At 38.8% G+C, this 12945-nt stretch overlaps 1 protein-coding gene across 1 annotated transcript in view; it reads right to left on the bottom strand.

Moving 5' to 3' along the window:
• Positions 1-907: 907 nt before the first annotated feature.
• The window catches only part of LOC111239313 (matrix metalloproteinase-17-like), a 61935-nt gene continuing 49897 nt past the window's right edge, over positions 908-12945 (bottom strand). The window contains exons 7-10 of the mRNA XM_022769160.1: positions 11455-11537; positions 10368-10520; positions 9438-9695; positions 908-1615 (exon numbers count right to left, since the gene is read on the bottom strand). Coding sequence (XP_022624881.1) covers positions 1290-1615; positions 9438-9695; positions 10368-10520; positions 11455-11537 — 820 coding nt within the window. The 3' untranslated portion in view covers positions 908-1289. The remainder of the gene's footprint in view (positions 1616-9437; positions 9696-10367; positions 10521-11454; positions 11538-12945) is intronic.

Below are 12945 nucleotides of genomic sequence, written 5' to 3'. Positions count from 1 at the left end.
TACAGCAAGAATAAATCCAGGGGCCATGTTGTGACTCTTGTCTTCAGAAGGAGCATGGGGTGTGAAGGAAATTGTCCAACAGTCACAAAAAGGCTCTATGAACTCTATAACCTGATCAAAGCAATGTCAAATAAACAGGAATATTATTTCATCTGAATTTGAGACAAAAAATACAAATAAACCAAGAGCAGGGAATGCTTCTGACCTGGAGGTGAAAATAATAAACCCATGGAAATATGTTATGTAATATAATATGGAAGTATGCAGCAGGTTCCTCAATTCGGAGTAGAGTTGAGGGATTTAGGCAAGGAAACTGGTGCTGAGTTCATCCACCTACTCATCCATGCATCTGTCTAGCTGTCACAGTAAGAAGTTTTCACACTGTCTGCAAGAGTCAAAGCCAAGACATTCATGCTTATCACAAGCACTTTAGTCGAGCAAGGTCCGACCTTACATTAAACCTGGATGGATATTTGTGGATTCTGGGGTTCATTAACAGGTCAATTCCCCAGTTTACAAAAACATTTTCTGACGGTATATCTGGTGGTATATCCTGCAGTGCACATAGTTCAGGGTTTATTTCCCCAGTTTTTGAGACATCCAATAATAACGAAGGTGAATGAAAATTGTCCATTTGAGTGCTGTGAATTATCAAGAGTATCACTGATATTGTTTTTGCACAGGCACATTACTGTTAAGTTTTTCAAATGATATTTTTCAGTGTGTAGAACAGCACAAACGAAATTCGATCCACCTCCATGTATTGGGGTAGAGTTAGAAACTGTTACATGAAAGATGAACCATTTGAACGGCTAGATACCACCAGAGGAAAGTGGGAAAATACGTCTTTTGTACCTTTAAACTAATTTTGGTGAAACGACCTTGTAATAAAACTTCTGCTGTAATTCTATAAAATAGGCAACAATGTGTGTATTGGATTGTTGTTCACCTTTGCACCTGCCAACAACCCAGGATGCCTTTCAACTGCTTGTATGTGAACCTTTGCTGCTCATAAGGAGAAATAATCACTCACCCTTTTTTTGTGCAGAGATGAGGCAGTTCAACCATTCAGTAATAACTCTGTCAAGCATTATGAGTGGGTTGATGCCTATAAGGACTACATTAGTTGGCTCCGACGACCAAATGGCATGTAAAATAAATAACAGCAAAATTAGAGCAAAAAGATACCAAATTATATAATTAAAACAAAATATTCCAGTCGTTGGTTTTACTGGGTGTCTACTGGCCCTCCACCAATCAGCTCAGGAACTTTGTCCCATGCTTTGGCATCATAGCAGTTCAGAGTGGAGGGTTAGCGAAAGCGTCCAGAGTGGCGGCAGGAGCCAGATGGGAGATGGGGAGGGGCGGACGCCCAAAGGCGAGGCAGTGTCAGAGGTGCAGGAGCAAACCTCATATCCATTCTCTGCGTGGTCTGGGTGAAGGTGCCCGTTGATTCTCGTCTCTGTGCTTTTGGGCTCTGTGTCTGGAGAGTCCGACTGCATCTCGGTGCACAGCAGCCAGTCCTTAGCGATGAGGCGGGGGTATCCTGGCTCCACCTCCATGTCACTGCCCGGCACTCGCCAGTACTCCTTCCCCTTGAAGAAATAGGACGAGCCTTTGGGAGAGGGCAGAGGGTTGACATTAGTATCTGTGTGCATCATAGGACAAGACTGTATACTTCATTATTCATACAAGGTGCAGAATCGTCTTTGCTCTCATCTGATACACACAACAAGCACAGAACACATAAAAGATCAAGAGCCTTAATTTCGTGAACCAGTGATCCAGAGTGGGAAGTGTTTACAGTATGTTTGGTGCTTTCACACTGTTATTACCCCACCTCAACTGTTTGAGATGCAGTGAGAATAATTTTATTGCGATTATAGAAGATACATATCAGTGGCTGTGTATAAGCACATCCATCATACAAAATCATAATTCTATTCAATATACTGTAACAGTTGTGTTTCACACTTGTGAGTTTTGGACAGGAGAGTCCACGTTAGTTCAGAAACCAGCATGGATTTTTTTTCTGAAGCATAACATCTTAAAATTTTGGACAACGAATAGTTTTTTTCTAGTTTTTCTCTAACAGTTCTCTGACTCTGTACAAAATAGTATGATTGGTTCAGTATTGTTTCCTGTAAAAGTTTTATTTTTACCTGCGTAACCTCCAGCTACACTCTCCTTGCTGAAGAAGAATACTCTGTCTCAAGAAAATACCATTTCACAGACTCAAAGCTGCACTTTGCTCAATGTGCTCACATAAAAATGGAGCCCTTAGTCTATTGACACAAGACTAGTGTAAAACTCAAAAAAAAAAAAAAAAAAAAAAAAAAAAAAAAGAGAAGTGAAAAGCATTTGGTGTTCTTGCTGTTTGGTCAGTAGGCTCCATTCTTTCCATATAAAAGTAATAACTAATCTGGCACACTAGAGTGTAACCACTCATCATGAGTTTAATTTTTTGGTTGGTGTTGGGTATTGTGGGACTGCGATGACGCAACGAGGGACTCTGATAGATGATGTGATCCAATTTTAAGGTGGCAGATGCAGCCTGTGTAAACTTGGATTGGATCTTGTGCAGAAAAGCTGGGTTGTAGCCAATAACTTTGCTAGCGATAGCTGCAAGATTGAGCACCCACACTGGAAGAGACTGAATAATTGAACAGTAGCAGCAGTGTGCACAAACAATCCTTGAACTACACTCTTCCAATAGGAGGTGTATTTTGTTTTGCCAATTAGAAAAATTTAACTGGTTAAAATTTAATAACATTTATTATATGTTCACTTACACTCTATGGAGGACAACAAGTGTCATGGAAATTAAGTGTCATTAATTAATAACTAACTGTCTAATAAATATAGAAATTTGTTAAAAATTAATGTTTTTATAAATTACTATCTAATGTATTAACTATACGAAATTAAAAGTAATTAATTGGCAATTGCCTGGTAAGTCGTATGCAGACATGTAAAAAGGGGGATAATCATGGTGGGTGTTGAAATTGAGGTTGTCTCCAATTGTGCAACACTCTTCATTTCACTGGAAATGTCCCATAAAATTCTTGATATATCAGTGTTGAACATTTTAAGAGAGTGAAAGCCAAGGCAAAATTCCAATTATGTTCTTCTAGGTCCCTAAACAGTGTAGGAAAAGATAGTAAGGTATTCAAATCAATTCAATTCAATTTTATTTGTATAGCGCCAAACCATAATAAACATTATCTCAAGGCACTTTACAGAGTAAGGTCGAGACCTTACTTAATTTTAGAGAGAAACCCAACAGTTCCCACAAAGAGCAAGCACTCGGTGACAGTGGGGAGGAAAAACTCCCTTTTAACAGGAAGAAATCTCCAACAGAACTGGGCTCAGGGTGAGCGGCCATCTGCCTCGGCCGGTTGGGTTTAAGAGGAGAAAGAGGGGGCGGGGGAGGAGAGAGAGAGACAGAGACCATGGACAGCAGTAAACACTGTTGATTGTTAATTGAGTGAAATTAATAACAGTTATACCCATAGGTAATGGTGTTATCGTATCTGCTGTTAATCATTAATTGTTTTAGTGGAAATAATCATCCTAATACTTAAACTAGTGTTATCAATAATACTAATAAATAATAATAATAAGTGTTGTAGTGGCAGATCTGGATCGTGCTGCTCCAAAAACAGAGATACCTGCAGAATGAGGGCAGAGAGAGGGAGAGAGACACACACACAGAGGAGAAGCACAAACTACGGGAGAGAAAAAACTAACAAAGTTAGTGACATGAAGTAGTACTATATAAATGGAGAAGGAGAGAGAGTGTGTGCTCAGTGCATCATGGGAATCCTCCAGCAGTCTAGGTCTAAAGCAGCATAACTAAGGGATGGACTCACTTGAGCCAGAGAGAACAGTTTTAAGCCTGATCTTAAGGTATGAGGCGGGTGAGACTTTCTAACAAATCAGAGAGCTTATTACAACCCATGACTTATTTGCATCATCTAAAAGTGTCATGCAAAGGCTAAATGGAGAATCTAAAAGGACAAGCTAAATGATAAGAAAATTGAATAACTCATAGGAGAAAGAAAAGCGGTGAGGAAATTGAAATGCAAATGGGAAAGGAAATTGCCTTTTTAAATACCTCACTAAAATCTATATTCTTAATTCAATCTTTGAATCCAGTTGTCTATTTCTCTTTATAATCGCATTTTAAATAGAATTTAAAATTTCATCATTTATTTATCAATTTATGAATGTGTTTTTAAATTGTGTACTAGTACTGTTTTATGTTGTTTTTGTAAACCTTTTTTAATTTCAACTATTTATTAATGGATTACTATTTCATTTGTATATTCTCTTCATAAATTCCTCTTTTTAATTGCACATTAAAATATCAAATAATTAATTACTTTGTAATTTAGCATATTCATTTATAGATTAATATATTTGTAAACAAATGTAATGCACATTTTTTATTGTACAATTAGTTCATAATTAATGAACTGCCAGCACACATGTCCTATTTGAAGAAAAAAATAAGTAAAACAGGCCAGAATCACAAACATAAAGGAGGTTTATACATACAGCAAATTTAATGTAATTTTGTAACATCTGTGGGTGTGTTGGAACAACACAGATCACAGCAATCTTGACACCTTGATCATTACTGACCCCCCCACCCCCCACAGAATACCAAATAGGTACTGGCAGAATAAAAGAAAAAACTACATGCTACGTGCTTCTGATAAAATGCCACTTTGTAGGAACAAATGCATCACGTGTCACTTTGAAAAACAGGTTCAATGTTCATCAGAAGTGATAACTTTAATGATAACAACAGTCTCTTTTGTGCTTAAGTGCTCGACACAAGAAATCTATAAAAACTAATCTTGTTCTGTCATATTATACAGGGATGACCCTCACATCCATCAGGTGTTGAAGGAAATAAGACAATGAGATGAGAGGAAATACGAATGAAAAGACAGAGAATGATCAAAGTCAAATGAACTGTACCCTGAGTGTAATACTTGCCAAAGAATATTTGTGAACGCCACGTTAGAGCATCATTTTCTAAATAAAATAAATAATGCAGGAATGATGTAGCAATGTGTTGTGCAATGTGCAAACTTACTGCTTTACGGAGGCAGCTTTTTGCTCTACATTGCTATGGCCTTGATAATATATGCCAAATAATCTATTCCAAATACGGTCTTCAAGTAAATGTTGTTTTTGTTGCTCTTTTGGTGTTCTCCTTATCCATCTATCACTACAACTGAAAGACCAAGCCCTTAGGGCTGAATGCCAATGACAGTTCCCAGATTTATGGTAATGACAGAACATGTGACCGAGTGCAACAGTGTTTTTGGACCACAATGGAGCTCTTTGGCAGAGAGGGATATGCCATGTCAGACTTTGGCTACACAGGCAATTCTCTGTTAGTAGGATCAATTCATTGTTGGTTATGGTCATTTCAGGGGATTTGCTGACTGTAAGACAACTACAGATATCATCAGCCTTATCCTTGAAAGGAAAACTTGAAACTCCATGAACTGTAGCTGCAGAAATGTTTGTCTCAGGTGGTTTACTCAATGGTCTCTCATTTCCTCCAAACATTGCCATTGTAAAAGCAACTCGGGGGACTGTTTAAGTTCAGTTTAAATTCAGTCTCCTTTTGATAAATAGGCCAGAGGCCCCTTGAAAATGTCTAAAGTTTTAAACCCTATGTTCTAAAATTCCTAGTAAGAAAAAAAAGGTGGATTCACTTCTCGGTTCTATGGTTACAGAGGTTATAACTTTGACTCTGCAGATGTGACACTACTGTTACATGAACTTCCTCTACAGGTTAAAGATAATATTCATGCCTGAGAAATTTCATTTTCATCCTTATGACTAAAAAGCTTAACTATTCCTGGATGCCATACTGGTGTCAGCAGCTACGATCATTATCACCATTACAGCTACATTAATACCCTTAATGCCTCTTTTTCCCTCCACAGCAACCATTCGCTATGGTTTTACTGCCTTTCCCTCTCTCTCTGTGATTTCTCTATTTGTCCTCTGAGTCAAGCCATCTATCTTTCTAGCACCTCTTATTTTTCGTTCCTTGTCTTTATTATCTTTGTCCTCAGGTGTCCCCCTCTTGTCTGGATTCACCTTCTCTTCCTCTTTTCTCACATCCCTCCCACTCTTTCTGTTCTATTTTCATAACGAGATGTCACTGTATCTCCTCTCTTCTTCTCGCTGTCATATCACTCTTTTCTCTCCCCCTGTCTGTTTCTCTCTCTATTCATCCTGGGCTGGTGAAACAAACAGAGAACAGGCTTTGATGTGGCTCCAGTTCCCAGGCCCCATGGTCTTTCTAAGTGCACTTGTGCATGTAGGTTTCCAAGTTTACCCTTCCAGGCTCTGTGGTGATAATGGCCGGGGGTGAAGTGGAGTGGGGACTGTGCAATTGGCCTCATCTCTCTCTCACACACACACACACACACACACACACACACACACACACACACACACGTATGTGCAAACACACATGTGGGTGCACACATCAAAGAGCTTGGAGCAAGACCTCTGAATCTACAAGCTCAGAAGACAGAACACAAACCACAAAACACCTGAGAGGGAAAGAGCTTCCTTGTATTCACATGCTGTAGGAGAGGATTAGGGACATCCTGGACCCCCCTGAGAGTGGTCTCGAATATCAGGACTCAATAGCTGTTATTTTTAGGGTATTTTTAAAATCTAGCACCATCCAGAGCCAAATACATACACACACACACACACACACACACACACACACACACACACACACACACACACACACACACACACACACATCAGCCCAGCAGCAGAAATGTTGCACAAATTTCCTCAAAACAAATGGAGTATGACTAGACTATTTTACACCTCTCATCAACATGCAAACATGATCAGATGAGTGTGGCTATGATGCTTTGATGGAAGCAGGCGTTGTGACCTTGACACTCAGCTGCTACAGTGGAGCTGCTCATTGTGATTACACTGGGTTAGCTCCAAGGTTTGAATGTGTTTGACTGTGTGAATGTGAAGCCGAGTGTTGGCAGAAAGGACCATGTGTGCTACGTCAAAATAACAGATAAAGGTTAAAAAAAATATTTTGACACATGAAAAAACCAAAAAAAAAAAAAAAGAAAACCCCAAAAAACAATCAAATGCAAATGTGCCTCTAATCTGCATACTGCAGCTATGCCAACAAAAAAAATGTGCATAGATGCAACCAGGGACTGCCAAAATAAAATAAAATAAAAATAAAAATAAAATGTAATAACAGAACATACTGTAAGAACGATAATGAATACTGAAATACAGAATATATTTTCTCAGGTGGAATGCCTTATCTACGAGCGACAGAAGTTAATTCAATAAATTAACTATTATTATTAATAAATAATAAAATTTGAATTCAAACTTATTTTTACATGTAGTAAGATAAATAGCAATGCATGTTTCTATTGATTTGTGCTTTGCTGACAGTAAATATAAAATATATCTGATTGATGAGATGCTGGAAGCCATATTAAGTGTGTATTTCTCTTTACATACAGCCACATGATTAATTACGCCACCTTTAAATGAAGATAATAATGAACTTGCTGATAAACTAGAGTACACCTTTGCTCAAATTAGGTGAAAAACCCTGTATTCTAACTGAAACATCAATATAATGAATAACTGTACAAAGTTTTGTGTCAGTGTATTTGGTAAACGTTGAGATATTACGTAGAATAAGTGCAAACCTGCTGCCGGCAAGAGAAAATGTCAGTTGATCACAAAAGTTATTAGGATGAATTCCCTGGGCAGTATGGATATCTGTCCCAAATGTCATGGCAATCCAGCCAATAGTTGTCAAGATATTTCACTAAAAAGCCAAAAACATTAACGTCATGGTCTTGTGCTAAAGGGAAAGTCACCAAAAAATATGTGTACAAAATGTCATTGAAATTCCTCCAATAACTGTAGTATTTCAGTCTCGAACTAAGTGATAGACTCACATTTCCAGCCCTAGAGTCATGCCACTAGCATGGCTTTAAACTACAATGTTCTACTATTCCTAGGAAGTTGCCTCAGAATAATAATTTGAGCCTGTACAACTTTATTCAAGGCTTGAAGCTGCATGTTTGCTAACTTGCATAATTGTTCCACCCTCGTCTCATATTTCTCGCTTAGTTCATTCCTCTCTGAGGATTTCCTCTGAGAAGGATATTGCATGGTCTTGCCTTAGGCACCAGAAATACCAGAGATACCAGTGGTCTGATACTCTGGTGGAGTGCTTCAGCTCTATTTTTCTCTGAGGAATATAATAATTTATCGCTGGAAGAAACAGACAGCGGTTATTCATCATTTCACCACTGAATGTAATCAATCAGAGTGTCTTTATAATCAATTTTTTAATCAAAATGGAAGAGGTCAAAATATCTCACTGGCTTCCTTTTACACACCTTTCCACTCACAGTGAAAGACCACTTTTGGTGGTAGAGTTGTGATCATCTATTTTGTAGAATTTCCAAAAATTAGCAAGACAGCTTTATTATGACAAGAAGTTTTTTTGAAGAATCCGCCATGTTTTTGAACAGAGAAAGACCAAGAGAGAGAGACGACTACTTTTGTGTTAGTCTATAAACTTACCATCTTCACATATTGTGTGTGTATTTTATATCTGTATGTCTCATTGTAAAGCACTTTTTCGGCATGTGCTGTAAAAAGGTGTCACATAGTACCATTTACTTACTTATTTTACTTTTAGCTCAAGACAGAACATCTTAATCCAGAAAAGGCCGCAGTATACGTCAAACAAGCAAGGTCATGTGACCCGTCTTCCAACCACACCTATGGGCTAAAGTGTCAAACCCTGCCAAGTTTCTCATATCTGTATACCTGATCAATTGCAGCATAAAGTGGGCATGATTGTCAGATTGTCTGCTTTGGAAAGTCAAGAAAACATGTTAGACACTGTTTAATGACCTGACAAGCAAATTATCTGAAGCATATTGGCACCTTAAGCCCCAAAACAAACCTTTCAATTTCAACTTTCACCTTTAGTCTCTGGTTGGTGCAAAGAATGAAAGCATTAATCTCATGGACAAGGGGTTAAAATGAAGTTTTAGTGTCAGTAGGTCAAAGGATCTAGAAGACAACATTGTTGAGTTGTCTTTTGCACGACCCATGTGGAGCAGGCAGAACCAGGTACCAGTAAAAGAACTACATCTCCCAACATTTCTGGGAGTACCTGGCTATTTCCTAGGAGACGCTAGAGGAAAAATCTAAATTTCTAAAGAAAGAAACTATGGGCTCATTAAGAGGAAAGAAATTTGATGGATTTGTCAGTATCATATTTCATTTTCATGCCAATCATTACTGTGGTTGAAATCTAATCTCTGCATGTTTTGAACAATAGAAGAGTGTTGCTTTCTAAGGCTCCTCACCATCAGACCACCTCATGGCGTCGTCCAGCTGTGGTGGCAGCCCCTTCCAAAGCGTGCTGTCTTTAGGGTAGCCCAGGTCCATTCGCCTCACGTGGTCATCGTAGCGCCAGTAGCGGTTGTCCTTGAAGAAGTAGGTTTTGTCATTGTGTAGCCAAACAAAGGCTGCGTCTACGCCTTCCAAGGGTAGGCCAAAGTCACTGATTGGACGAGGGTAACCTTCCTCCACGATATTGTCTTTAAACACCCAGTACTTTAGACCTGGAGAGTGTGGACACAGAAAATCTACTTAACAAGCTATAGTTTTAAACATCACTCATAGCAGACAGTGTATCCATTTTAGATGATGCATTTAAAAAGACAAGAGACCTATAAAATTTGTAAAGGACACTCTCTTGAAATAAACATAAAAGATTTACACATATTTTTGATATGCAGCCAGAGACGAATGTTTCCTGCCAGGAAGGCTGTTTTAAGTTTCATCAAATCTTGCCCTTGTTTCTGCCCCTCTGTTTTTTTTAGTTTAATTCATGCCTCTTCTGCCGAATCTCACATAGAGAAAAAAATGCCACAGTTTCCTTCAGAGTCCCAGCCACATTGTAAGGAAGCTGTGAACTGTCTCTTTTCTTCAGGCCTCTTTATAGTGTGGATGAATCACGTTTTAAAAAAAGTCAGTGGGTCGTCAGCGGTTTTTAAAAAACTCTTCTGGATGCACTGTCACTTGAAATACAGTACGTACTAAACTGTGCATATTTTAACCATCATATTTATTTAAAAACTCATTCCATCATTTACTTGTGACAGAAAGAGAGAGGAAAAAAAAATAAAACCTGTGACTTCAGATGTTCACCAACACTATTGAATTACACTAAATAATCATTCCAAGATTTGATTACCAATTGGACTGCAGATTTTTTCTTTTTGATACTGTACCTTTGAAAAAGACTATCTTGTGGTCCCCTGGTCTCTCATATACAGCGTCCACACTGTCCAGATTTGTTGGGAGGCCCCTCCAGAAGCGATGGATCTGAGCCGGACGCAGAGACACCAGGTGCTTCTCTCGAGTTAGTCGCCAGAAATACTTCCCTGTGGGGAGAAGGACAGGTTTGAGTTAAGAGGACCAGCACTATTCAGGTTGCTGGCAATGAATATTAATGGCTCACATGGCTTTTTTAATTCATTGGCCATGAGGAAACTTAAAACAGTGCAAATGTGAACGAACCTTAAGAAGAATACGATGGTTCATGCTGTCATTGGGTCATTTGTGTATAAAGAAATTTTATCAATAGCAACTTGCCCTTTGAATCTTTATCAAAGCATGAACTGTTTCCTTTCTTCAACAGTTTTCCATGGTCGTATCTACCTTCAGCGGACTTTTACCCATATGGTACATTTCAGAACATGTTCAAGGCTCACTGAAAATGAGGGTTTACATTCTCTACAAAAAAAAAAAAAAAAAAAAAAAAAAAAAAAAACACATTACGTGAATGCCAGACAGTATTCATGCAACAGGCTGAATCAAATCAATGTCGGAAAAAAGAACATTGAGAAGACAAAATGATTGTAACAATGCTCTGTAAAACTTTTAATGTAATCTCTTGTAAGTTATAAAAAGGATAAAAAAAAAAAAGTGGTTTACAAAATGTCAGTTAAAGTTCAGTAAACTTTGTTAACACGTCGTCTGCTGCTGAAGGTATGCGAGCCTGCTTCTTGTTTTCTGTTGTCAGTGAGGCTCGGGGTGATCCCTCCAGAGGGGAAAGCATGAAAGCCTGATGTAATTTTTGGACTGCAGTCTCTCAGCAGGGCTCAACTGGCTCAGTCGGGTGTCTACGGCTGAACACCCCCCCCCACCCCCCACCCCCCCGCTCCCGCGCCTCATCCTCATCCTCTTTCCCTCTCTCTGTCCTTCCTTAATTTGTTCTTCCTCCTCTTACGTCCGCTCATTTAGCAATTTATTTTTATTTTTCCCCACACAGCTCTGTAGCTTTGCGTCCGTCTTTCTCCCTTTGTGCCGCTGTACCTTTGAAAAAGAAGGCCTCCCCTCGTATCTGGGCCACTGCATCAAAGTGACTGGAGCATCTGTCTGGGGCATCTCGCGCCAGCCTGAGAGATGTGAAGAAAGTAGGAGGAGAGAAGATTGTAAAAAGAGGGAAAAATAACTTCTTACATAAAACTGGACATTTATAACATTTAAATCTTTAAACAGCACAAAGAATGTTGTGTCTGACTCTAACGTTTCCTATCATCTAAAATGACATATTACATACACTATGTATGAAAAAAAAAATCATATCACATAAATTCTATTAATAGATGTTTGCTTTAAATGAGATATGAGTTCATCCTCTTCATCATCTTTTTATGCATCCAGATTTCATTCACACTTCTCCTGTCACCCGCTGTGACTGGAAGGATGAGTCTGTGAAACCAGGCAAAACAAAGGAGGAGATGCTCTCACGTTGACAGGGTGAGGTCCCTCATTTATCCCAGAGGTTTATAAGTGATTTAAAGCACTGATGTGGTCGGCCTGCCAATGATGAAGCCATTAGCACCACGGGGCTGTGAGCGGGAGCCCGCCAGGCCTTATATTACCAACAAAGAGCTCTATTAACACTATTCACTGCCTAGTGGTCAGTGTTGGTGCCCTTGTCAGGACCTAATCCAGCTTTTTTTTTTTTTTTACACATCATGACCTAATGGAGTCAGTGGGAAATGACTAATGAAGCCAGTGGAGGTCTGAAACTAGAATGCAAACGATGGCTTAAGTTCCCATCACTGCCTTTTTAGCTAAGACAGCTAAGACACAAGTAGTGCTACCTCATTGTTTCCTGATGTGTGTGTGTGTGCGCATGTGTATGTGTGTGTTTTCTTGTGAAACTAATTTAAATTGAAGGTCTTCAGAATGAAGATATTTTTTGGTTGGACCTCTTGGGGACCACTTTAAGATGAGTGCTTGGTGGTTTGGGTGTGTGCGGCTGTGCGTGTGTATGTACATTCAAAATACATAAATGGACAAAATTAAGTCTAATTATCCTTTATAATCTAAAAAAAATACAGGTTGATAGCTGCCAAAACTTGCTTTAGGGAATTACTTAATTAGACGGGCAGGCTCCCAAACTCACTCTGTGCCTCTTAGCTAATTTGCTTTGTTGGCACCTCATGGTTTCAGATCAAGGTCCAAAAAAGTCTTTTTACAATAAATGTAGTGTATTCCTGCATGGATTCATTACCTTGTTTCTGAGTGGAAGTATGATAAAAGTAAGGAAATTAAAAAACAATCACAATATCATTATGCTGATGTACAGGGAACCATCAGAAAAATAGAAATCTCTCTATAATGACATCCAATACAGTTACACTGAAATAAATACCACCTGTGTGAGACAGTTCCGTGTTCTTATAGATGCAGCTGAACTTCTCTTATTGTCGTAACTTCAGTATAGCTTTATTTTTATGAATGTGTAAACATGCCTAAGGGAATGCATATAAGCTTGAAACAGGAGAGGAAGTG

This window comes from Seriola dumerili, unplaced genomic scaffold (genome assembly GCF_002260705.1).
Source record: "Seriola dumerili isolate Sdu_G_001 unplaced genomic scaffold, Sdu_1.0 BDQW01002273.1, whole genome shotgun sequence".
Classification (NCBI taxonomy): domain Eukaryota; kingdom Metazoa; phylum Chordata; class Actinopteri; order Carangiformes; family Carangidae; genus Seriola; species Seriola dumerili.
This window is presented reverse-complemented; position numbering and strand designations above follow the sequence as displayed.